Here is a 27,298-nt window from a genome sequence, read left to right on the forward strand (position 1 = left end):
TGAGATACAGCTGAGGGAATTAGAACATGTTCATTGGGGACTTCTCTTAAAATCTCCCATGTGTGGGCTGGACTCCTGCTGAGCCTGCAGTGACTGCTGAGCATCCCCTGCCCATAACCAGGGGTCAGGAACTGAGGGGAAGATTTCAGTGAGGTGATTATTTGTTGACTTCTGTGTGATAGACACTATCTGCTATGGGAAGTGACAAAATCAGAATGTAAATCCACAGGAGGTAGATTATGGAATAACGTGCAGAATTTAATAAAATAATCAGTAGTAGTACTTCTGGGCCATTGCAGGAAGAGGACATTGACATTGTCCTGCAATGTGTGATTTTGACCTGGTTAAAATGTTTCTGATTACCAAGCACTAGGGAGAAGCTGAAGGAATAATCTCCTTTAACTTAGACTGAATTGTCTTCCAGTTCAGCATTTACTGAAAATACTTGTGAAGTATTTTCTGAAGAAGACAAACATATTGTGTGTTTAATACTTCCAAATATGCTTCATCCATGAAGAAATAAATGTTGGCCCTTATTTAAGGTTACAAATCAAAGCACATGTGAGTTACACCTGACAGTTGAAAATATTTAATGTATGTAAAACTACTTCTGTTCCATTATTGTCTTTGGTGAGTGTTGGTAATGCATCCCAACCCTAAGATTTCGATTTTGCTTTGCCTTTTTCCCTTTACATCATTCTATGATTCAGAAAGACTGAACAAAGAGTGCCAGCTAGAAAGAGCATTGGAACCATATGTGTTATAGTTGTATATAATCTATATCATAATTGTATAAACTTAACAGGGTGGGATAGGTTTAGTTAGAAAACCAAAACTGTGTGTTAGCCACAGTTCCCTGGTATTTAGAGCTGTCTTTCCACAAATTTAATGTTCAAAGAAAGAAAGAGTGATTGCATCTGAGCTGGGATAAAAACAGGTTCCATGATGAATTCCTTTCTGGAACCAAACAAAAACCTTTGTGTATGGAACTGGGATGCAGATTTCTTGTGTATTTTTTGACTGACTCTTAGTTTCTGTCTCTTGATTGTTGGTTTTCCGCATGACATCTGGAAGTAATGTTGTGAATAATATCAGGATGTAAACTTTCCAAGTCTTATAATGAAGTTAAATTTCCTTTTCTGATAAGATAAGACAAGACTATTTTTGTCGTATGACACATGACACCCCTTTAGCTAATTGTTTTTTCAAAAGCTTGCTAAGGGAAGTGTCATAAATTGAAAAAACTTCGGGGGTAATAAGTCAACTTTTACTGTCAGGCATATTTTCTCCTGGAGACTCACATAACTGTAATGGACTTTGGAGCAAGTCATCATCATTCCCAGCAGTGATGAAATCAAATAATGCTGGAATTTGATGTTCTTTGATTTGAGAGTGCCTCAACAATGAAACAGCAAAGTGTGGACACACTGGAGTCTGTTGCGCAAGAGCTACTCCTCCCTCTTCCCTGGTCAGCTTTTTTACATTTAATTTAATTTTGTGAGCTGACATTGTCAATCTGAAATTCAGCAAGATGCTTGACAGGGAGTTGGAGAAAGCCGAGTTCATTTCTGGAAGTGGCTTTATGCAGATGAACTCGTGTGGGTCTCTGGAACGAGGCATCTGCTGATGAATCAGAGGAGTGCCCTTGTTCCCTCCTCAGCTTCAGGAACAGAGCTCAAAAAACACCACAAGTGCTTTTGAGAGCTGCTGTAAACCATTCACACACACCCAAGTCTCCCTATGGGTATTTTTGGGTGTTTAAGGATAAAAAAAAAAAAAAGTCTGTGTTCAAAGTAGAACCTGGAGGATTTTGTTATGCTGCATTTGGGTGGATTCAAGGAAATGAATTCAGCTTGTAATTTGTTCAGGCCGGACTGGTTTGAAAGTGGCAGTGAAGTCCAAGGAACACTGTTAATTCTCATGAATTATCTCAATTTTAGCTGAGTTTTCAGTAAAGCTTTAGGTCTCTGGTAGTTGATTCACTGAAACATTCAAATAAAACCCTTGTTAAGATGAACGGAATGATTGCAAGTTCAACTTCTCTTTTGGAAGAATTCACCATTTTATGTGTACTTTAGCTGAAAGCTAATTTTGGTTTAGATTTGTGTCACATTAACACATTTGTTCTACTAGGTTACTTGAATTTATTTTCTCTACTTAAAACACCTACATTCTATTTAAGTGCCTTTTTCTAAAGCATGGCATTATTGAATGATAAACTTCCTGTGCATGGAGTGGGATTCTCAAAGGTGCTTTACCTAGGTGAATAGTCAGTAAAAAAGAGGACATTATTTGATTATGTTCCAGTGAATCTTTTTTTGGTGAGGATAAAGTAGCAGAATGAGGGTTTGTAAGGGTGTCATGCAGCTGTATTGGTCAGGGTGATCTGCTCTGGAGTCCTTGAAGAGCTGCTGGGTTTATGGATCCTGCCATCACACAGAGAGCTGCTATTACTTAAAAACTTGCATTTTGCACGAACATCCCGCATGAACCACTTTGTGGTATTACTTCTTGGTCTAATAAATCTAGATGTCACATCCACACAGAAAAATGAATTATGGCTAAAGACCAGTCTGAAGTGGATCTTCTTACATCTGCAGTGTTGCACTGGGACTCTCAAGGCTAAGTGATCCATAGCAGGGAAGATACATAAAGGTGAAGCTGTGGAAGAAAAAGAGAAGCTAAAATATTATAAAAAATGGGAAAAGGAGCATGGAACTCCTCTGTCTTTTCTCTTGGGCTTCAGTACCTGTTCCTGCAGTCTGCTGAATATCAGTGAAATAGATATTGTTGGTCCAATATTATAATTAATTTTTAAACTTTGAGTACAGCTCAAGTGCCAGTGTGCCCCTCTTGCACAGGTGCATGTTTTACCTTAGAGCAGAATAAAGGTCCTCTGATAACTGAGCCTGAGCTATGAACAGAATGTTGTTTTTTCTCACTGCAGTGCATTCACATACTTTGCAACTCATTTCTACGTCGCTGGAATGAATGGAAATTTAAGCTGGTTTTACTATCCACAGATTCCCTATAATTTTTATAACTTTTTATATAGCCACAGGAATGTCTGCAGTGATCATACAAACAAATGGTTTAATTGGCCTCTTTCAGGAAAATTTGATGAAAAAACAAAACCTGGACCTTTACACATGTAATTGCTACTTAATCCTAGGAAACATCTTATTTTCTTAGCTAAAGTGCAGGATCACAGCCTGAATTAAAGAAATATTACTGTGAGTATTGTTTTCATTCTACAGTGTGATGATTAAGTACACAAAAATATTAACTGTCAGGGGATTTTTTCTTTTAATATATTAGTAAAGTGCAAAAAATCTTCAGTATAAAAATATTCATCATTAACAAAGGGAGAGTTAGTTAAGACAAATCATTCAAAAGACAGTCTTGCTCCAGATATTGATCAGTTATCCGAAGACAGTACATGTTTTATTCTTTATTATTTCACATGTTTATCTTCTAAAATAAAAACTCATCCTAATAAAAAAATATATAACCAATAAACTGCAAATATCTTTTTGTTCAGCAGTCAGGCAGGGCCGTGGAGGCTCCTGTCTCTCTGGGGAGATCAGAGGAGGCTGATATTGCCTACTGATGTTTAGAATTTGCAAATGCTCCACAGACAAAAGTCTAACCCCCAAAACAGGTCAACAGTATAAAACCAGTGCTTTTTAAAATTAGCTTAAAATCAAAGTACCTCCGTATATCTGCATTTCTATTTTAGAAAGTATTAACATTAATAAGCAGTGAGAGAGCTTTTGAATTCACAGTGCTTTAGCAGCAAGAAAATATTGACAAAAAAGGAAAATGATGGGAAGAATAATTTCTTTCTTCTGATGTCAGGGCTTCATTGTCCCCTCTCCGAGGTGTGTGGTGCCCCCACTAAATCAGTGCCTCTGTGTCCTAATCTCACTCCCAGTGCAGTGGGAGGACTTGGACTTGTGTGGGACCATCATTGCCCTGGGAGCCTTCAGCGTTTTGTCAGCGATCCAGAGGTTCAGCGGTGCTGGAGAATTCCAGAGGAAAGGTTTTCCTATCAAAATGGATCTGTCTGCAGTGTGGGGTCAGAGCTGTGTCTCTGCTGGCTGAACACTCTCCCCACGTGCAGGAAGGCTCGGTGGATGAATTCCTGTGGAATCCAGTGGAATTCCTGATCTGTGGGACTGACTGGGAAGGGATTTTGTGTCTCTCCCCACACTCTGCTGGAGCACCTTGAGTCACACGCTGCCTCTCAGCGTGTTCCTTTGTCTCCCTGATCAAAAGGAAGGATTAATTATATTGATAGCATTTTCTAAAGCACTAAAACGCTACTTTAAGTACTGCTAACAAAGACATCTTATTGTCATTTATTAGTCAGGAACCCTATCCTATTTCTAGTGGGCTGCTTCTCTTCAAGAGTTTCCTCTGAGACCACTGGATGTTACTTTCCAGTTCCTACTCCCTCACATATCCAAAGCTGAGTATAAATACTGGGAGGAAAGGTTTTACTTTTGTGTGTATGTTCCAAAAGACAGATGTTGCTTTCTAAAATGAAATTATCACTCTCAAGATGGGTGGTTTTAAAATAAGAGTCTCCTAAATGCTGTCTGATCACCATTTGCTCAGCATTTTGGAAATGGCAGGAGGAGGGAGAACTGCAAAAGTCATAAAGACAAATGTTGCCTTTGACTGGACATTGGCACTGATTATTACTCTTACAGTTTATTTCACATTATGCAAAAAATATTTTAAAATATTAAAAAATATCATCTTCTCAGAGATATCCTGACAGATTTGTTTCTGTTTGTTGGGTGCATCAACTGACAAATGTTGCGCTGTTTCTCGGTGAAACAAGGTGGGGTTTGGGTTTCTTTTTTTTCCCTTGTTTTTGTTGTTTTTTTAAGCAACCAAGAATTTTAAAAACCTCTAATGAAGAATTAAGTAATCACAAATGAGTATTCTCTGTTGTTCTAAACATTTAAAAAGACTTCAGCATGTGCTGTGTGATCCCTGCCGTGTCAGGACAGAAGTCATGGAACTGCACAAGTCCATGCAGCTTGGATCCCTTGAAAGATCTTTGTTAACAGATGGTTTTTAAATTGTCCTTGGAGAAGGTGGAAGATGATGATAAAATAATCATCTTCTGCTGCGATCTTTTTCCTCTGATTCCTTAGTGAGAACCCTTCCCAAATGTTTAGGCTCTGGCTCTGCTTAGCATCCTGTTCTCCAGAATGAAGGTGTGTGTGCCTGGGGTTAATGAGGCTGCGTGGGGCTCTGGGCAAGTGCTGAAATCCAGAAGTGCAGAGTCAACATCTATCCCTGCACAGTGCAACTGGATCAACGGAGAAGCCGTGGTGTTTATCTTCTGGAGGCTTAGCAGCAGTGCTTGTGCAGCAGTGCGTGACTGTGTGAAAGCATTGAGGACTGCTTTAGTTGGATCTTTTGAGCTAAATTCCCTCCTCAAAACAAACAAAACCAAACCAAACCGGCATTTCCCCTACAGCCTCCCAGAGCACGAACTGAGAGGCAGCTGTACTGCATTTAGTAAAAGCACAGTCACCTTGTTCAGGGAGCACAACATCTGCAGGACCTGCTCTTGTTTTGCAGAACTCGGATGCTTGTCACCCTATTTACTTTTCGTGCACAAGTAGGAGGAAAGAATTCTTTTTTCCTTTTAGAAAATCAACAGTGGTGCCAAGTTTCCACAGAGTAATGCTTTACAACGCTGCTGTTGTTAAGCTCTTGCCTTGTAGCCCATCAGCAACAACACTTTTCCATTTTTCCTTCAGATAGAGAGCTACAAGTGCTGCTTTACAGTAAATACAATTTTTACCCTGGCCCTGCTGACAGGGAGAAGCCATTCCTGCACTGAGGGCACAGGTGCTGATGAGAGTGCCACACCTGCCTCAGCTAATTTCTACTAAACAGTTCTAATTACTGTTGGAGGGACCTGATCTGGGCAATGTATTGTATTTCTCACCTGGAAGATGATAAATCTCTTGAATTTATCTTCCATATTTACAAGATTCAAAGTTTCTGAATTGTCCTTAAAAGTTACATCAGTTATTTTTTAATCTCTCTGTAGAACAGGACAGACTCTAGTACTGAACAGTTTTGTAAATACTAGGACAATAGTTCATAGGTAAGAATAATACTTAGTTGTTGAAAAAGCTAAATTTTATTTTTTTTTTCTTAATTAAAACTAATAAGCTGCCACATGATTTTGGCAGAGCAGGAAAAATCCTTTTGTTCCTTGCTGTAAATGAAATGTGCAATATTCTGTGCTGGAATTTTTACACATATAATTGAGTAAACTCCTTTTTTTCCCTATGGATTTCCTTGGTCTTTCAACTTCTTTTTCTCTTGCAGACTTTTCCTCCAGAGGGCATTGGTCCTCTTGCCCTGTCTTCTCTGAGTATAGGAGTTATCTTCCCTCACTTTTGTTCTATGACAAAGCTGACTTGTATCATTCCTCACTTTATTGACTTGCTTATCTTTTATTACATGTTACTTAGAGATACCTATTATCTTCGGATTATACTCTCTAATTTTCCCCATCTGTTATTCTTTAACTCCTTAATTGTGGTACTTAATTCAGTAAAACATTGCAGGATAGAGTTTATGTGTAACATGTTGTACAAATTAAAACTAATTCTAATGAGACAAATTGCACTCACCAGATTGTGTGAAGTATGTGACCTTTACTGGAGCAGTTCAGTCTAGTTTTTGTCCATTTGTAAAGAGAAGAATAGGCACAAAACTTTAAAAGTGTGCAAAACCTCAGGAACATTTTATTTTATTTAATTTTGGTCAGTGCATTGGACTGAAATGTTTTAAACTGAGGAATCCTAATTTGTAAAAGAATGTAAACAAGCTACCAAGAGGGATTAATTAATTCTCATTTCTCTCAGCTGCATATTCTGTAGCCTGAGCAAAGCTGGTGGACACAGTGCTAATTTCTTGGCATTGGTGGCAGCTGGCCCTTTCTTGAAATCAGGAGTTGTATCTTTCATTAATTTTATTTTGCAAACTAGGTGAACAGTATTAACTTTCCAGTATTATTGTGGCAAGAAGAGAGGATAGGAAACAATTTTATTTTTCACTGAAGTCCCAAATCCAGTCAAAGGACCCAGTGTTTGTCTTATGGTTTTGTACCAGCTGCTGTGTGTGAGATCTCCAACTTATTCCAAGGTGCAGTTGAATTGTGGATAAGCTGAAAGGCTCCTGAAGAAAGGCATCAGGTTTGTTAGGCTGGGTTTTTCCTTTGTTTTAGCTAAAGCATTGGTTCCATGTGTTAATGGCTAACTCAGTGAGATTGCCGTTTTCCTATGGAATCAGCATACTGGGAAAGATACAGGCTTGGCTGTGAAGAATTTGCTCTGGGTGACTCATTCTTTAAGTCTTTGTATTAAACTCTTCAGACATTAAAGGCAAGCTGAGTTCTTTATTGGATAACGCTGCATGGTGATCTCCCAGCCCATTTGAGTGGGAGAAATAATTAAAGATTAGTGTTCAACCACATTAAATACTTCTTAATCAAGCTGTTTTTCAGGCAGTTGTGTAAAATTAGTCTTTTTTTAATTTGCAAATCTGTGTGTTAAAATGTTTTGGAAAATAACTGGTAAATCCTCAAAGGATTTTTTTTTTTTTTTAATGAAGAAAACCCAAGCATAATGCCATCAGTGCTGAGTTTTTGGATTTCATATATGTTATTTTCAGTACCTTTGCAACTTTGCTAGTTGTGTTTAAGTAGTTGTTTTAATGTTTTAGATCTGTAGTTCAAATGAAGATTCATTCTATGGGTGTTCGTAGGCTCTGTGTTCCAATTAAGTGATTTATGTTCTCTTACTGGCAAAATAATAATAATAAAAAAGTCTTAATGTATTCTATTGCTCTGTTAGATAGTTGAATTTCCACTTAGGATGTAATAGGCAGCGTTAGAGCAGAAAGCTAAAACCAGCACTATGGCAAAGACTGCAGAGGCACTTAGGAAACGTCAGCACTTTTAGATGGGTTTTTTTCCTTGTCCAATCCTTTTATCAGTGAGGCACTTGCAATTCACATTTGAAGATCAGGAAAACAATATTAGACTTGCAGAGGGAGTTCATCTGTGTCCAAAGCATTTTAGCTAGATTAAAATAAAAACTAAGAAAGGTATTGGCTTGTGCCAACTCTTGCTGGAGTCTGGGTTGGACTAACGTGTGCTGTGAGCCACAGCTGCTGGGTCTGGTCAGCTCCTGCCTCTCTCCTCTGTGCAAAGTGGCAGTCCAAGTTCTTTAACGTCTCTGTGGCTCCATTCCCCCGGCTCAGCAGTGAGGATGCTGTTTCCTCTGGGGGTTGTTTGCTGTGGAAGCTGTTTGCTGTTCTCCCCGAGTTCCTCCGTGATGTGCTGCCTGCCCAGGCTGTCCCCATCGCTGCACTGCAGCAAGCTGGGGCAGGCTGCAGGGTGGGTGTGCTCTGTGCCCTGCTGGAAAGATGTGTGCCAGGTGAAACTGCACAGAACTTGCCTGTATTTAGCAAAACAGGAAGGATAATTCATCTGGACACGTTTGCTTAGCTCAACGTGTGTTTGATCAAGATGCAGATGAGTGTTTTGGCTGTGTTGGCTGCTGTCTCCACAGAGCAACTCTTGCAAGAAGGGTGCTGCTGATGGACTGGCACATTCTGGTTTGTCCTCAGCTCAAGTGGTTTCGGGTCTCTAACACTGTGTTTTAGGGTGAGGGGTTTTGGGACTCTGTTATTCCCTAAGTCTGGGATTTTTCAGACTTCCCCTTTAGGATACATCATGTTCCCCCCAGGCACTGGACTTGCCTTTCGCTACAGAAATGGGGGGCTTGAAACTCCTGTCTAAAACATAGGAAATATATTCGTAATGATCACCTTTTTTTTTTTTTTCCAGATTTGCTGTTTATTTTTCTTGACTACTGCCGTATTTTTCCATCTGCTTTTTAGGATTTTGTTTTGGTCTCACAGTAATTTATCTGGTTTTCTGATTAATAACTAATATTTATTTTGCATACTATTGCTGTAAGCTTCCCATTATGTCTGCTATGAGAAGCAGGGAATAAAAAGCTGGAAGTTTAGGATAAACTCAGTAGACAAATTTCTTGTTACAACCTTCTGCTACCTCAGAGCAAATTTTGTGAAGTGCACAGGCTGAGGTTTGCTTGCTTATGAAAGATGCTTTACAAAACTCTGTCAGGAGCACAGTGTCAGGAAGCAGAGAGGAAAAACTCCTCTTGACCATCTCAAAACGGGATGATTGTAATTGTGAGAAGGCAGAACAGAGAAAGAAACATTGGTGACTTTTCTTCCATGCTGTGTCCCTAATGCCGTGCAGGCTGTCAGCTCTTCAGCCCACTGGAGAGATTTATGGAATCAGTCCACGATCCAGGAGACTGAAAGAGGTAGGATTGTTAGCTACAGGAGAGTGCCTTATAGAGAATAAAACTAATACACTTTACAAGAAGGTTTTTGTGGAAAACAGATGAATTTCCTGAAATCCCCTGGTTTTGCCTGGCTGCTGGTTAAAGGTTGAGCATAAAGACAAGGCAGAGATCGAATATATAAATTAGCCCTTGTAGAACACAAGGATGTTATGAACTATCACTTGAAAACCTGATTTACTTTTACACATGACTTGAAATACACAATAAAATATCAGAAAAATGCAACTTGAGATGGCGGATTAAGCATGGTTTTATTTGACCACACAATTCCACTTTTCAAGCTCTTCTTGTTCTGCTTTGCATGTGTCTACTCATTTTTGCCTTGCGAAGCCATTTTGTCACACTTTTACCACAGCTCTGCTGTGCCTCACTGTCACACCAAAGTGACAGCTTGAGATTTCCTCCTTCTGGGTCTGAAATACCCTTTACTTTGTCTCTTGTCTGTCCGGGTTGCCTGATCATTTGTCTGGGTTGAAGGTCTGTCTTTAAAGAACTAATATTTTGTTGCTGGCAAAATAAAGGGAAGGTGAAGGAGGGGTCAGAGTGTGGATCAGTGTTAAACAAATTGTGAAGGTCACAAAGAATTTTAATCTGACTTGAAAAAGAGACTTGTATCCAGCAGCACATTTTTGTTTGTGATAGTCTGAATGGACAATTGTGGCTACTTTGAGAATTTGGTGTAGACTGCATGACTGGTATAAATTGAATTAGTCTCGTGACAAGGACATAGTCCCCTTTTTTTCTTATCTGCCTGATGGAAAGCAGAAGAAAGCCCTGCGTGGCACGCCTTGACCTGCAATGTCAATGTGGGCTTTGTGACAGGCTCTGATTTCTGGCCTCTCATTTGATAAAACCAATTTGGTGGAGGCTAGAAAGGAGCTTGCTGAACACTAAATGTACTTACAGAAAAGGGTGTCTGGGGGTGAGTACAGAGGGCTGGCAGCCCCTCCTAACTGGCACTAGAGAGCCAGAGTTTCTTCTGAAAATGGTTCAGAGCCTTGGGGGTGCTCTCGCCCCAAACAATTCACAGTGCAGTTCTCTGCAGGATCACCTTTATTTGTCCTTTGGTCATCACTGAGCCTTCCCTTTCCCCATTTGCTTATTTCTTACATTTTTCTTTCCCACTCTTCTGCCGTTGCCTAAACTAGACTGAAACCTCTCCCCCTTCCCCGTGCTGAGGGGCCACCAGCAGGAAAATCGGGGTAAATGCCATTTATCATTAGTATTAAAACATCCCAGCTTTCTGATTTCATGTCCATCTCCCACCCATTCCTGCTGCCCTCCTTCCTGCCTCCACTGCACTGGTAGAGGGCTGTGAACCTGGAAATATTTATAGGTCATCAAGGGCAAAAGCACCTGAATGCAGGCTTGGTAACAGGAAGATGTTACCTGCACTCACAATACAGATCAGACAATTTTTGAATGTGCTTTAAGTACTAGAAAGACTTTTTGAATCACTGTTGGTTGTTCAGGTTTTTTGTTGTTTGTTTTTAAATAAGGTTAAAAATTCAGTTTTTCCCATTGATACATAATGCAGTGGGATTTTAATGCAGTAGATTAAGATCTTTTCAGTGTAAATTTAAAAAGCTCACAAGAGAATGATTGTCATGTTTTTCCTGAATATTAATTTCAAATAAGAAGCTGTAATCTGAGCAGGGGTAGCCAAGTATTTTTGCAGTCAGTAAACAAATAGAAGCATGCTGAGAAAATTACATTTACACTACAGGGTGGCGATTCCAAGGCATGAGATTTGGCTGCAGGTACTCTGACAGTGAATCATGGCATGGTGCCAGCATCGTGATCACATTTGAGTGATGTTTTCTCAGAGTTCTGTCATTTGTATCAGGGATTCTGGTGGTTTTGGTTGGAGAGCCATTTCAGCTCATTCCACAGACCTCTAGAGGAGAGATACAAAATTGAAAATACTATGTGTTATAACAAATCCACCAACATCGACTTTTCCAAGCACGTGGAGGTTCCATTAGCTCATGCAGATTTGAGAAATGTGTTCTCTTTGTTAACACAATGTATTTTTTTTTCCCCTGTTCTTTTATTCAGAGACCTGAGCGAAAACCAGATAAAAGGAATCCCTAGAAAGGCCTTTCGAGGAATCATTGATGTGAAGAACTTGTAAGTGACAACTTCATTAATACTTGTGGTGAAAACCTTTCTCCTCATGTTACATCTGGCTCTTCCTATCAGTTTGAGTACCTTGTGCTCAGCTCTGTGCAGCACCAAAGGGATGCTGCAGGTTTTTGTCAGTCCTCACAGGCTATTTGAGTCCCCATACCTGTGAACACACCTGGGGAGGTTTTGAGCTGAAGGAAGAGAACATACTCAAAGGCTTCACCCCTTCCTGCAGTATTGTCCTGGAGCAAGATGTACATGGGAAAAATTACTTGTAGAGTTTGGGGATGGCATTGAAATGTTTTGCTTAGTTTTAGTTTTCTGTTTCATTGCTTCTGTCAAAAGTAAATATGACAAACTGTGGCACTCAGGCACGGTGGTTGAACACAAATATCAGAAAATGAAAAAAAAATTGGGAGCAGTTAAATGCACAGGCTTTGACAGCTTGTATTTAAAATTCAAATAATTTATAAAAGCCTTTTAAGAGAGAAAACAGGGCTTTGGGTTTTGTTTAATGAAGCCAGTCTGTCATAGCCTTTTGCTGTAAGGTAGTCTGAAATATGTGTAAAGACTTCGAGCTCTGTATTTCCAGAGCTGTTGGGGGCTCTTACAAGTTGTAGAACAGAAACCCATTTTTGTGCACACCCACATTCTAATGCACGCTTGGCTTTGTTGGAGTCTGCATGAGGTGAACTGAAGAAGGAAATAACAGCCACTGACTCGGCAGGGCTGGGATTTCCTGGAACAACCTGCAGCCACTCTGAGAAGCATTTCAGAGCCACTAGAGTTAGCACTGTGTTACCACAGCAGTAGCTGAAAACTCATCCCCACTGTGTTAAATATTGGAAGCACAGCATAAATGGTGTGGATTTTTTTTTTTTAATTGAGTAGAAGAAACAGCTACAGGAGATCAGAAAAGAAGCCCTTTTCTAGAAAGTCTAGCAACATACTCATGTTCTGTTTTCAGATCTTGCCCCAGTGAAATGCTCTCAGGCATGTGGTGTGATTCCTGGGGCATCATGAGAAGGGCCAGGAGTTGGACTCAATGGTCCTGAAGGGTCCCTTCCCTTTTGTCATGTGATCATAAGTTTCACTTGCATTTTGGGATATATAGGAACAATAGATGGTATTTTGTTTCAGAAAGTCTAACTTCCCCGGCTGTAACTCACTGTTAGTTGTCTGACTTCATTTCAAATGACAAAGTTTACATTCAGAGTTTAGTTCACCTCTGACAAGCTGTCACAACAAGCATAGGTATTTTGATTTATGCACCCACTCTCAGTGCAGAAAGATCCAGGGTTTCTCCTTTCCATGAGCTGATATCAAGGGATGACTGGCCAGGAACTGTGTAAATGTTGGGATTTAAAGCTTTAACAAAAACTTGCATCTGTCAAGTTAGGCAGTATCTATTGTTTTGCTGTAAAAGACAGTATCAGAAGTACTTTCTTCCCTGTAGCTACAGTTTCTGACTTCTGTGAACACTGAAGTTATCACAGTCATGAAATAATTCTGGTTGGGAGTGGTCATCCAGTCCAGCCCTCCAGCTCCGCAGGAGCACAGAGCTTGGTACTCTAACAGATTGCTGTTGTGAGCAAGGAGTACTGATTATTTAAATAAACAGCAGGAGAAGCAGACTTTTCACTCATGTCCAGACATTCTTTCTTGATAAGAAATGTACACATCCTGTGTCCAGGGTGGTCCATGGGAGCAGGTGACTGTTGCTTGCAGACAGAGACAAGTGGCCTGTAACTTGCTGAGGAAAACATGGCACAATTTTGAGCCAACTTGCAGTTGGAAATGCATTAAAATATCTCCAGCAATAACTGTAAGGGTGTGATGCAAGCTGAACTCAGTTAATAGTTAAAGCTCTTTAAGCAGTGAGCTCAAAGATGCTGATTCCCATTTTCAGCCTATGTTTGGCAGCCAAGTCTCTCCCTGCTGGGTCCCAGCAGTGCCCATGGCAGCGAGCAGGGCTGCTCACCTGCCTGAGCAGGAGAAGGAGCCTCTGCCTCGGGGTGCCACTGAGCTGTGCCACACCTGCCTGGTGACTGTGGCACGAAGGTGCTGGTGGCACAGCAGCAGAGTTGGCTGTTTCTGTGGTTATCACTTTGCAGATTTATTGTACTGTCTCAGTGTTCCACTTTATAGTGTGTTTGGGAGGGATCTTGGAGACTTTTGGGCTCAAGAGTAAAGCTACAAATTGTCCCATACTCCCCAGCCCTTTCCAATTTACGTTTAGAATTTGTTTTGGGAAAGACTGATGTGGAATGGTCTCTGTTTAGATGGCTTGACCTTTAACATGGCCTCATATTCTTCCAGGCTATTCCAAAAGTGTCCCAATGTCATGGCAAAAATAGTAACTCTGTAGATACCATAATAAGGACACAGCAAGTGCTAGTCCATATGAAAGTCTCCAGATTAATGCTGTCTTTAAGAGCAGCTTGCAAAGCTTCCCTCAGGACAAAATGCAAAGTTGATGTGATAGAACTGAGCCAGGGCATGAATTCCTTTTGGATACTGGCTCTGAAATACGCAGCCTGAGGGCTCAATATAAATTACAATGGGTGCCATTTGGAAACCCTGTCAGAATTACCCTGTCCCAGCATGGCCATGGCAGTGGTGGACACAGTCACAGGTTTTGTCCAGCTGGAGCAGAATAATGTAAAAAAAAATCTTCCAAAGGTGGAGGTGTTGCTGCATATGTGAAGCAAAAAGAGTCCCCTAAGCACCAGGGCTTCAGAGCTAGCCAGATAAAGGGAAAAATGTTTTTAAAAAAAAATGTTAAAATGGTGGGAGGTGGGGGGAAATGTTATAAAAAGCAGTGTTTAAAGATACTTTTCACTTTGTCTTTCTTTTTAAAATTGTAAAAGCTTTCCATCTTTTATCATTCTTGTAGCAGATCAGTGAGCCCAGGAAAATGGGCTTGGATTCGGGCTGTGCTAAAGAAGAATTTTAAATGTCAGGGAAGCCAGTGTTTCTGCACAAGTCAAAGCCAAAGCAGAGACTGGTGGCTTTCAAAGTCCAAAGAGAGAAATTTCGTCATGTGAATTATTTTCAAATGAAATGTTTTCTGCTGTTTGAGTACAAAAATGAAAGACTCTGCACACAAATAAATTAGCAAGTTTATTTCTAACTGAAATGTAGAAATAATCATACAGCTTTTAGAAAGTTTCTTGAGCACATAATGTCCGTTACCAGCAGTGAATTTATTTGGTAATTTGATAAAAAACTGAAACTTTGAACATATTGTGGAGTGGATGCATAAACTCTGCACATTGCCCCTAAGAGCTGAACAAGAGAGGGCCAGGCTGCAGAGCACACCTGTATTCAATTTCTGTTACTTATTACTTGGAGAACAGGAAATGTTTCTTGCAGGAATCTAGCCCCAAGTAAGCACATTTATTTCAAGAATTAAAGTATATGGGCTTGAGTCTCATTGAGCTTTGGGCTAACTCAGTGCTGTCAGCCATGGTCTTCCATCATAAAAGTATATAGAGCTGCTTCTTGGATTTCTGCACGTTTCCCTTGCTCGTATCACATCTTGGCATTCAGGGGAGTCAGTGTTTCTCTAGTGAGGCATTCCTGCAGTTGCTCAGCCCACCTCACTGAGGGCAGCCAGGATCCCAGTATATACAGACCTTGATATTAGGAAGAAATTCCTCCCTGTGAGGGTGGGGAGACTCTGGCACAGGCTGCCCAGAGCAGCTGTGGCTGCCCCTGGATCCCTGGACAGGCTGGACAGGGCTTGGAGCACCCTGGGATAGTGAAGGTGCCCAGCCCATGACAGGGTGTGCAACAAGATGATCTTTATGATCCTTTCCAACCCTAACCATTTGATGAATCTACAAACATCTCCCAGCCAAGGAATGGAAAACAGGAATGCACGTGCAGTGTGGATGCAGGGCAGAATGACAGAGCAGCAGAGCAGAGGGGGAACCAACCTGCCCAAGCACCAGCCTATGTGAATGCCACACAGAATGACACAGGCACTGCTTTTCCTGTCAGGGGTTCCTGCAGTTTCTTGTTCTTGATTCACTGGAACTCAGTTCCATCCAGATTCACCTCCTGCCTTTTGTCTCTCATAGGCTTTGGCTATAAGATTCTGTAGCACTGGGATTCAGGGAAAAAATTAAAAAAAAAAAAAGAAGAAGAAGTTAAAAGGTTCATTAACAAGTTCATGTGTCATGATAACTCAGGCTCATTGCATTTCTGTCTGAATACTTCTCAGCCTCACCTGAGATACTAGCTCCTGTCACTGGACCTGCAAGAGGCTTTCCCTGCATCCTGGGGCCACTTGGCAAATTTTGGGTAGTATCCTCCTTGATAGCCCTAAAGGTTCTTGTGGAGGAAGAAAGGAAGCATTTAGATTTATGTTTTTAAAAATACAAAAATCAGTACATATGTAGTGTTTAACACTTCTGCAAGTCGGTACACATTTATTTTCCTAGTGGTTAAATTACCTCTGCAGTGTGGAAAATCAGAGCTCTGTAAGTATTATAAAATATTGTTGTACCTATTAGTTTCAGTTCCTTGTTAAATGGCTTTTCCTGGAAGATTCTGTTACTTTTTCTGCATGCATCTACTATTAACATCAATCCATGGGACTTCTACAAAAATTAAACATCTCAATTGCACATTCAGGTTTTGGAAAAAGCTGAACTTGCTCTTTACATTGAGAGGTATTTTGCATTCACCTGAACAAAATATTAAAATGTTCCTAGGTACTTTTTTAACCATCATATCCAGCTTTGCAGAATATATTTGCAGCTTCTGCCATTCAGCCATAGGAATAATTAAACATACCTGTCAAGTTAAACTAATGAATAAACTAATGAATAAAGGAAATAATGGTTGATTTTTGTGTAGCCATTTCACTAGAAGAAAGCAAGTGATTGTGAGTTATTTGCCATACATAAATATGCAGTAGACCTTCATGAAATGTTGCACTACAAAACATAACTCCTTTAGTCTGGGTTCTCTAGGGAAGCTATTATCCAGAGCCCTCTGAAATTCCTGGCTCTAGTTTCTCGCCATTTGTGTACAGTATTCAGTGTTACTCTTGCAGTTTGCAGTAAAATAAAACAAAAGGAGGAAGATAAACAGTTGGCCAGATTTTCCATTCGTTTGGTGTAAAATCTGGAATAAGCCTTCTGAAGCCAGTGGCTGGCCTCAAATAAAAGCAAAGAAATGCCTAGAAGAGAATTGATTATCACGTGTGGGGTTATGTATTTGCTTATGTATCTCCCAATGGACTGAACAATATGTATCTATATTTGATGGTGTACATGAAAAGCTCAGTATATTTTAAATAGGAATACATTAAAATTTAAGGAAGGGATATATTTCTATTATGGAACAGATTTCAGGTTGTTTTGACAAAGAGCTGGCTAGACAGGTCAGAGGCATGGAAAGAGCTATTTGGAATACTCATTGGAGACAAGGCTTTTGCACTCTTTAGGGGGCAAAAAGATCACATTACTTCAACTGTATAAATTTGTAAATAATTTTCCTCCTCCTTGTCCATAAATTCACACTGCACTCAATGTATTCCAACAGTGTATTCCTTTCTATCTTCTGTAATTGGTCTTCATTGTGATAGTGACCATAATGAATTCAAGAGAGATCTCTGTGGCCATCACAATTGCTTTCCTAGAAGTGTCATTGTCATGCAGCATTATTATAACATTAAAGTAACAAGTTACCAACTTACCACCTTCCATGGAGAAACACCACCTGCAGCGTCAGTTAATTTTATGAATACATTAGTTTGAGCTTTTGCCATCTGTTCTACCCCTTATAATAAATGCAAAAAGCATGTATTTCCCAATTAACTCATTAAAAGGATATGATTGATTGGAATGCACACACATGTTCCCCACACAATGGTTAAGGTGAGATGTGCAGAGCTGGCCCAGCACAGAGAGACTCCGAGTCGTAGCAGAGGACATTTTGTGAGACAGAAGTGCTTCTCTCTTGGTATCCTCAGCCCCACACACGGGGCCAGCACATCAGGTGGCACAGAAGGGTGACACTGGTTGTTCCACTGTTCTCTTGAGAGTCGTGACCCATCCCTGCAGGGGCTCCCTCAGGGTTCTGCTGCTGCTTCCCTGCCTGAGGTCACCAGGTTTGTTTTTCTGTTCTATTCTGTTCTGAATCACTAACTTCTAAAATTTACCTGCCCTGATCTTTCTGTATAGCTTCTCTTGTCTGTCTTAAAGAAAAATTAAGAGAAAAAAACAAGGGAGCCAAAATGCTGTACAGGGTGCCTTAGGGCAGGCAGGAAGGTGTAGGGAGGAAATGTGTTTTCGTTTGTCCCAGCTGGAGATGCCTTCCTGCTCACTCTGTTTCCATCAGGAATGTCACAGCTGCTGCAGCCACAGCCAAGGGAAAGCCTGTTAGGAATATGGAGATGAAAAGTTGACATTTAATTCAGAAACTGCATTCTTTTAATCACAGTTTTTTCTCTGCCTCCAGTGACTCAGCAGAGCCTTTTTTTCCTCTCTGTGCTGCATTGGAGAGATGATGTATTCATCATTAGCATCTTCATGATGGTTTGGGGGAGCACAGGACCCTGGGCACAGGCTCTGTGACCTGTCTGTGTCTTGTCCTTGTATCCCTTCCCTTGCAGAAGAGTTTTGTACAGGATGGCTGAGGGTGAGCAAGGGGCCTGAAATAAAAAGCTAATTCTGCATTTTTCTAGAATATGCTGTACAGAGAGAGTGCCTTCTGAGTAACTGTGCTGAATAATGGTGCTCTCTGGCAGTTTATTGACATTTTCATAAAATACTGTGGGGTTGAAGAGTTTTTGCCATCCTGAAACTTCTGCGTGTCTCTTTTGACATCATAAGGAATAGTCATTATTCAGAATTACCTTCTTGAGAAGATAGTTTCATAGGATTTTTGCAAGGTGCGCTGATGCTAAGAGATGCCAGTTCAGCAGTGATCTTGCTAGTGAGTGAGCCAGCTTCAGTGTTGATAGTGCATTTTTGTAAATGCTTGGCATTAGTGTTATGTCAGCCCTTCAGGAGACGTTTTAGAAGGGCATGAAGTGATGGAACAATGGGGAATGGCTTTAAACTGACAGAGAGCAGGTTTGGGTTGGATATTAAGAGGAGATTCTTCCCTGTGAGGGTGGTGAGGCCCTGGCACAGGGTGCCCCGACAAGCTGTGGCTGCTCCATCCTTGGAAGTGTCCAAGGCCAGGTTGGGCAGGACTTGGAACAGCCTGGGATAGTGGGAGGTGCCCATGGAATGGGGTGGAATAGGATGGTCTTTAGTCCCTTCCAACCCAAACTGTTGTATGATTCTGTGATCCTGTGGTTCACGTGGTCGACTGGAGGGTTTGGTCCCAGCCTGCAGGATATTCCTGTGTTTCAGGAGAAGGGCTCTTAATGAGAATGCTGCTTCTTGCATTATTGCCCAACAGCCTGGGATGGTCCCATGTGCATCAGGGAGCAATGGAACAGACGTGCAGACTAACAACCTGCAAAGTCTGCAGCACACGTGGTAAACATTGGGTAACCCCAAAACCATTCTATGAAGTGTTTAAACCCGGGCCATGTTGGGTAGTGTGATAAGACCATACTTGTATTTTTTAAACACATCTGGGGTTATGTAATCCCCTTTCTCATGTCCCTCACTAATAAATGAAACACCAGGTGGACAAACCAGCACAGCACAATCTTAAATCTGTTGAATGTGCTAAACTGTGACTTGTACTTCACGTGAGATTGATTGCACAGATTGAAAATGCACCGCTGATTTTTTTTTTTAAATTTATTTTTTAAATGAAAACAGCTGCAATAAGTAAAGTGGGTCTGCTCTGTTCTCTTGTCCACTTGCATTTCAGAAAATGTTTGTTTTCAGGGATGTCTGTAGTTGTGGGCTCAACTGGCCACAAGGGATCTGTCACTGACAAGTTATTAAAAGCTGAACCATCACTCCTGAGGAACAGATTCCCTCACTGTAAAGGTTTCTTTCCCCTGAGTAAAATGTCTGATAAATAAAAAGTTGAACTATGTCTTAAGTGTGTTCTACTTAAAAAATAGAAGTACATAAGCCAATAGTATTTAGTAGTGGAGGATGTATGTTTGGTGCCATTTAATATTCTTTAAATTTTAATTTTTCTGAGCTAATCAGAGCTAACTGCCTCCATAATAAGGTTATTCATAATTCTGAATTACTCAATTTCTGTATTCTGGTTGTCCATGGCAGTATATATTGGTTTTAGTACAAATTTCTGGGCAAACCACAGATCTTTTAATATTTCTTGTAGAAGTAAGACAAACATCAGTACCAATTGTTTTCTCCTTTTCTGGAAATGTCCTTCAAGCATTATTGAAAGCCTGCAATTAAATTGTTCATATGGTAAAGTCCTAATGCTGATGACAAGAAAGATGAAGTGTCCCACACAGGCCTAAGTCATCCTTTCCATCTACTTCAAATTATGTTGTGATCTTCCCTATGCTTTGTGTCTTGCATAATTTATTGCCTTCTCCAGCCTGAGAGGGGCTCCTGCAGCCATCAGCTGAGCTCTGTTCGTGGCCGTTGGTGGAGTTTGAGGAGGGACATGGATGTGCTGTGTCCCATCAGGAGCACGACACAGCTGACACAGGGATGGGAATCCTTTGCACACGAGACTGAAAAAGTGCAGTCTTTGTGTGCCAGAACCTCAGGCTTGATGGTCACTCTTAAAATTTCTCTTTGATTAGGTAAAATCTGGGAGTCTGGAAATTTAAACTGTATGTAACTCACTTAGCTGAATAGGACATTGGTGGAATTTTTAAAACAAGATGGCAAGCTCCAGGTCCAGAGTTTGATAAAAGAAACCTCATCCCTGATCCTGAATGGGACCCATTATCTGGGGTTTGAAATCTGCTACAAAACGTCAGGGTGACTATTGCTATTTCCAGAGATTACTTATCTGCTTACTTATTTCTCTGAGCTCTGCTTTCTGCTTTCTGGGCTCGTTATTCTTTTATCCTAATGAAGCACAGATACATTTTGATGCAGCACCCATGCTGCAGCAGTGCCTTTGTGTGGAGAGTAATGAATAGCAGATTTGGCTCTTTTCTGTTTTAATAGACTTACAAGAGTCTCTCTGACAGAAACAAACTCCAGAAAATACCTTGATTTAAAAACAGGCTATGTGGTATTCTTACTGTCCTTTTGATATAAAACTTGATTAAAATGGGATGTGACATCAATTGAAAAAGTATGAAAATCAAATTTTCTTTATTACGTACGTGTTTAGGCTAACCTATGCCTACAGTTTATCTTTGTATAGTTTATGCTGTCTTTGTGCCATGCCTTAATTTTGAATACATTTGTTGAAGATTTCCTGTAGCATTCATCTATGATTGTCAAAAGGAAGTTTTATTCTAAAAAAAAGAGATAGTACTGGTTTTAATTATGAATCTAAATAGCTTCATAACCAGAGTGAACTCTGAATTTACATCATTTTTATGATAGACACACCATTCCAGGTTTATTGATTTTGTCATTTGCTTCGTTACATTTAATGCAAACCTTTTGTATGAAATTATTCTGGTGCTCTGCTGGCCACAGAGGGGTCCACGTGTGCAGTCTCTAGCCAAAACAGCACAGCAATATCATTTTAGTGCAGACTCCATGGAGAAAGGGGGGTTGTAAATACTGTCCACCAGCAGAACAAAGTTTGTCTTTTCTACTTGACCTTCCCAGCTGGACCAAGTTAAAGCCACAGCTTGAGTTGTCTTTTATCACTCTTCTTTTCTCTCCTCCCGTGTTTGGCTTCAGCTCTTTGGTCAGTGTGACAAATGTCTGTTACTGGAGAGAAAGAGGTGTTTGGGGGTGGGTTTGGGCAGAGCCTGCTGGATCCCTGGCAGTGCCAGGCTGTGCTGGGAATGGCCTGGCAGCACCAGTTCTGTGCCCTTGGAGATCTCCCAAAGGAGATGTCTGCAGGAGTGCTCATCTCCTGCTCAGAAGCTGTTTTCAAGGGACACTTGCTTCTTTGGCTTTCAAGGCAGAGACACTGGGTTTCTGGGGTCTCCATTTGTTTTTCCATTTCACTGGGATTAAATTCTGATATTTTGTTTCAAAAATAGCTAACAATGTGCCTGGATTTGCTATACTTTTTAAGGTGTCCCTGCCTATGGCAGGGGAGATGGAACTAGGTGATCTTTAAGGTCCCTTCCAACCCAAGCCATTGTGTGATTGTATAAATAAAATTTATTGAGTTCTTAATTAATAATATATCACTTTTCTTATTTTTAATCTAACTTCCTTTTAGAAAGTGATTCAAACACTCTGCAAAACAGGTAAGTAAATGGTTCCTTGTTTTCCCAGAAGGCAATGACTTAGGCTCAAAAATTAATTTCAGTAATTGATTGGGGGACCAGATTTCCTGCACCACTCTTCTTGACCACAAAATGAGATGGATGTCCCCCTGCTTTTGACCCCAGCTCTTACCTCAGCTGCAGCTTTTTTCTTGACCCAAGCCCTGAAGTCAGCTGCAGCTTTCTGTGTGAGAGCAGAGCTGCCCTATTTAAAACAAGCCTCTGCAGCTTCTTGCCACATTTAGAACCCAGAAGGGAATGATTACATTTCTCATTCAGTGATTCAGTCTGTTCCATCACTTTGCTATCCTGCAGTTGGGTGGCTCCATGAGATAAAGTGTAGAAAAACAAAGCCACCTGCAATTCAATTCAATACAAAATTGATATGCCTTGAAAGAAAAATATTAAACTGTAGTGGTATAACTGTATTGTAAAGTTTTTTCATCACAAATTGTTTTTATATGAGCATATGCTCACTGTGTTTGTACAGCAAGGGATGTTACACAGGCCTTTTAAACAGCTCAATTGCAGCATCACTTGAAAATTTCCTCAAAAGAAGCTCAGGTCATGTAAATTCTACATGGATATTAAGAAGATTCTATGGAGGATCTTTGCTTTATTTTAAAAAGCCACCAGTGTTTTTGCTTGGACCTGCAGTGTTTTCTTCCTGGATAAAATAAGGATCTAAATCTGAGTGAAGCACAGAGGGAGTTCTCAGGCACTCAGATATCCGTTATGAGATTAATAGAAATAAATTCAATTATCTAGGTGCAAATCTGAGAATGGCTTTAGTATAATAGTTTTGAGGTAGGCAAGAATAAAACCCCTTTTGTTTAAGACCAGATGACACAGGGTGAGTGGAGACAGCAGCAGGGGAAAAGGCTGTGAGATGATGGTCTCATTTGTACAGCTGATTTCTGCTGCTGAATATCATTTCCCTCCACTTTCTGTTTGCCTACCAAAGGCCTGTGGGATCTAATTTTGCTTCTGTTTACCCTTTGGTAGTCCCATAAATGTCAAAGAAACAAATGAAAGAATTCCATCTTCATGTGGAAGTAACCTCTGCTCCAGTCTTTTGTGGGTTTTTTAAAGCTCTTTTTGGAGTTATTTTTCCAACTCATTGAGCAGCACAGTAGCACTGTGGTAATGTGCATACACAGCTTGTCCAAGGTGCGTTTTCACACCTAGGATTCTTCTTCCTTTCTCTAGTTTGACTAGGAAAAGCAAGGATTTTGGAATTGTTTATTTGAAGGAACAGTAGAGTTTTGTGAATAACAATCAATATTATTTCTCTGTATAAATTCTGCATCAACATCCTGACAATCACAAGTTGCTTATATGGTAGTCATGATAACTTAATGCTAGAATATGGAGTGGTGCTTTTAAAAAAAAAAAAAAAAAACACCCTTAGAAAACCCCAACCCAAAACCAAACCTCCAAAACCTAGAATTTAACTTCTTTAAAGACATAATGAGCTGGATAAAACTGTGATGTAGTGCACATGAAATCTTAAGACAAATGATTTGCCTTAAGATGCCCATAAGCAGTTCTTGCTGCCATCCAGCCTGCCTCTCAGGGCAGCAGAACAGGGCTCTCTCATACACATTAAAAATGGCTTTTTGTGGTATTGGATGGAAATTGAGCTCTCTGGTGTGAAAATTAGCTTTAGAAATGAGACTGACTTTTGCCCCCCTTTTTTTGTGTGACCCTTCACTTGCCTTGCGTGCAAGTTTCACCCTTGAACCTACTTTATTTAGTATTTAATTTATATGCTTAAGCTTGGGTCATATGCAGCAACAACTATTGATTAGGTCCTGCTTTTAAACCCAGTCTTAGAGGGGAAGATGACTGCTGCAAAGAGGTCAAGTGGTTTGCCTGAAATAATTCACTAAGTAAGGGGGACTCACAATTATCTGAACCATTTGAGCAGGGTGTTATTATTATTGGGGGTGGACTTTTAGTTTGGTTTTTAGCTCTCTGCCTGCAGCTCTGGTAGCTTTTCGGAGATGTGGTGCTCTCCCTTCCTGAGGAGCAGCTGAAAACATAATTAAGGGTTAATGTTCAGGCGGGGAGGGGGAGCAGCTAGCCCTTCACAATAAGTTGGGCAATAAGCAGCTCTGTCAGGACAGTGACTGAGAAGGATGGGAGAAATGTCCTGGGAAGCCAATTGTTCAGGTATCCTCTTTACCTACTTAAAAAAATAATTGTTGCTTTGATTGCAAGACAGAAAAAAATTGGGGCAGGGCTTTTTTCTGGCCATTTCATTGCAGTGCTGTCACGTCTCAGTTTGAACTAGGTTTTTGAGGTTCTGTCTAAAGGGTCTGGTGAGATAACTGGTGGGCTCTTGTGATCTAAACTTGCTGCCTAATCCTACCTGGGAGTACGAGTTTTCTTGCACGTGGCGTCCTTTTTGTCATGACAATGTTGGTGGAGGAAGCAGATGTATCTGTATGAATGTATTTATGGACTAATGTTAGGAAAAAATACTCATAAAATATACACCACCTAACAAGGAAATTTCAAAGTCATCTGGAAGATTCTTTGATAGTGGTTTCAAGTTTGTAAGGCTTGTAGAATCCTTATTCCGTGACTAATGAGTAAATGTGAATGAGCAGTTCAGACGTGAGCATTTATATTTAAGAAATCACAATGTCTAGGATGACTTGAAGGCTGTTTTAATGATTTCCAAAGGAAATAATTTTCTTTAGAAAAAAAAATTAAAAGTACAATTTGCAGAGAAAAATATTGAATTCTGTAACTTCCAGGAAATTCTGTACACAAACCTGCCTCTACAATATTTTCTGTTGATATCAGAAGTGCACAAATTATTTGATAATACTAAGCATATGTCTAACAATAAGCCATCTTCTGTACATATTTTTATTTTTAAATTGGGCATGCAGTTATGTCAGGATGCTGTTTTTACCAGTTTTTTTTATGAAATAATTCTTTCATGCTTACATTCACTACAAGTCGTGCATTTGTAGATAAGTACAGTGTTTTAAGTCACTCAGATCTCCTGCAAGATGGAATAAATCCCTCTGGAGGTGACCTGTCCTCCTATTCTTGCAGTGCCTGTTGTTTAGGAGATCATGGTTATCCCTTGGTACTTGGGTTTCTGCACTCTGATGTTTCAGCTCCTGGGCTGAGTTATTCCTTCTCTCTCCAGGAGTTTGGCAATCCACAAGGGAAGCTGAAAGACCTCAGCACCTGCAGCCTGCTTTTCAGTTCTCCCCAAGAATTAAGCTTATGTGAGGATATACCAGTAGGGTTTTGATTACTTTTTTCCTTTCAAGCACTGCAGCCCAGTAAAACACCAGTGCTGTTATATATCCCTTACCTATATCTTTGTGAAGGTACTTTGTGGCAATAATAACATCAGCAATTATCTCTTGCTCTGTGTTCAGCCCTTTTTGACATAAACTCTCCCTCTTCTATGTTTTATACTAGTATTATACCTGTCTCAAGGCTAGAGGAGAACATTTTATTTTGGAAATTATGTAGGTTAGTGGAACTAGAAGAGATTAGTTCAGTTCCTGAAATTTTGTAAAACCTCATGGTGCTGCTGACAGCTCTGAGGAGGAGGCATAAATATATTACGGGGTGAGGGACTCAAATGCTACATCCCATCAATGCCAAAAATAGATGGATGCCATTTGTTTTTATGAATTAAAAGAAGCAGACCTATGGTTACATGTAGGTGTAAAGAAACTCCCTGGTAATATGCACAAGAGCTGTCACATATGCTCCGTGCCATGTTTCTGAAGGGTACGTGGCAGTCCCACATTGATTTGGTAAAACATTGTTTGGGAAGTTGAAGATCTGCTAACAAAAACTGAATGTAGTCATCCAAACATATTGGGTGCTTATGGTTCATATGGGCATTCAAATAGAACATTTGTTCCAAAGTGCTTGTAAACATAAATCTGCAGGATGGATTGCTGTCCTTACCCCGGGTGACAAACATTTCACAGATGATGTGAATTTGGCTGCCTTGAAAACAGTAAAGCTAAATGGCTTTTTTTTGTCTATTGTGATCCAGTTTGCTGTTAATTCCAGAGCACTTTTCAAAGTATTTTAAAACTGATGTAATTATTAAGTGCCTACATAACCAAGAACATTGGTTTTGATTCCCATTTAATCTTTCAGGTAACTTATATTGGTTCCTACAATATTTTTGGGGTTTTCTTTTGGTTTTATTTTTCTTAAAGATTTCCTCTTTCCTGTTCTAGAAACTGGTTATTCTTTCCAAACACTTCTTGTTGTGGTTAGATCCTTTTAAGTGTTTTAGGCTTTAATTTGTTAGGTGCAGGTGTTTCACTGACAGCATAGGTGGGTTTGGGAACCAGTTCCCAAACTTGTTCTAGACCTGGTGTAGACAAAGGAGTGTGGTGGCAGAGGGGAACACAAGTCACAGAGGCAGAGCTGGTGTGACATCTTCAGAAATATGTCATAGGATGATTAATTTGGATGGACAGCTACTCAGGGAAGAAGGATAGGTCACCAAGTTCCTGTTCAACTGTCCAACAAGCACTCCATTTCTATGAGTGCACCTCAGGAATGGAGATAATGAGGAATCAGCTGCACGCTGGCCTGCTCAGGACTCTTGCATGAGAGACTGCATTGTATGTAACAGAATAGTGGATTTTAGTACTTATTGGAACACTTTGCCACTCTTCTTAGTCTAAGGGAAGTGTTATTTGCTTACTCCCATATAAATACATGTATATGTAACCACCTAAATTACATATATAAGAACACAGAGTGCTCAGGACAGTGCAAAGTGCTGTTTTTATAAACTTAGTACAAATACAAATCAGCAAATAAAAGCACGCAAACAAGATTTCACCCTTTCATTGCAGTTTCTGTAGCATAAGCAGGTAATGCAGTAACCCAAAGCACATAGTGTGTTAACTTACTTGTTTGAAATCATGTAGGAGAACAAGCAGATTTGCAGCAACGAGGTACAGAATCAAACTGTAAAATTCTAGTGGGATACTGGATGGGGAACTTGAATTCATTGCCTTGAGCTGTGAGAATGAAGTTTGATGTAAGTGCCTTAAAGGCTTGTGAGGTTCAGGCTCAATTCTAATGTGTCTCTCTCACCCTTAGCACTGATTCATCTAAACTCACCCATACTCTTATCTAGAACTGATTACAAAGTCAGCCACAGCTCTGATTTACAAAATGGAATTTGATGCTAAGAAATGACAAATATAAACACTTAAAACCACAGCATCAGGGCTTTGCATATGCATTGAAGCAATCACTGGAAAACAAATCTCAAAGGTTTGTACGGTCTCTGTTGTCAGCCCTGTTTGGTATCAGTAAGAGGGCAACAGCACAGGGCTGCAGTTACATGAGATACTTGTGGCTGCTGCTCTTCCTTAGCTGGCCTGAGAAATAAAACAGC

At 40.3% G+C, this 27,298-nt stretch overlaps 1 protein-coding gene across 1 annotated transcript in view; it reads left to right on the forward strand.

Moving 5' to 3' along the window:
* Positions 1-27,298, forward strand: part of SLIT3 (slit guidance ligand 3) — a 468,658-nt gene that overhangs the window by 228,014 nt on the left and 213,346 nt on the right. Inside the window, exon 5 of the mRNA XM_062502022.1 lies at positions 11,502-11,573. Within this exon, the coding sequence (XP_062358006.1) occupies positions 11,502-11,573 (72 nt within the window). The remainder of the gene's footprint in view (positions 1-11,501; positions 11,574-27,298) is intronic.

This window comes from Cinclus cinclus, chromosome 14, assembly GCF_963662255.1.
Source record: "Cinclus cinclus chromosome 14, bCinCin1.1, whole genome shotgun sequence".
Taxonomy (NCBI): Eukaryota; Metazoa; Chordata; class Aves; order Passeriformes; family Cinclidae; genus Cinclus; species Cinclus cinclus.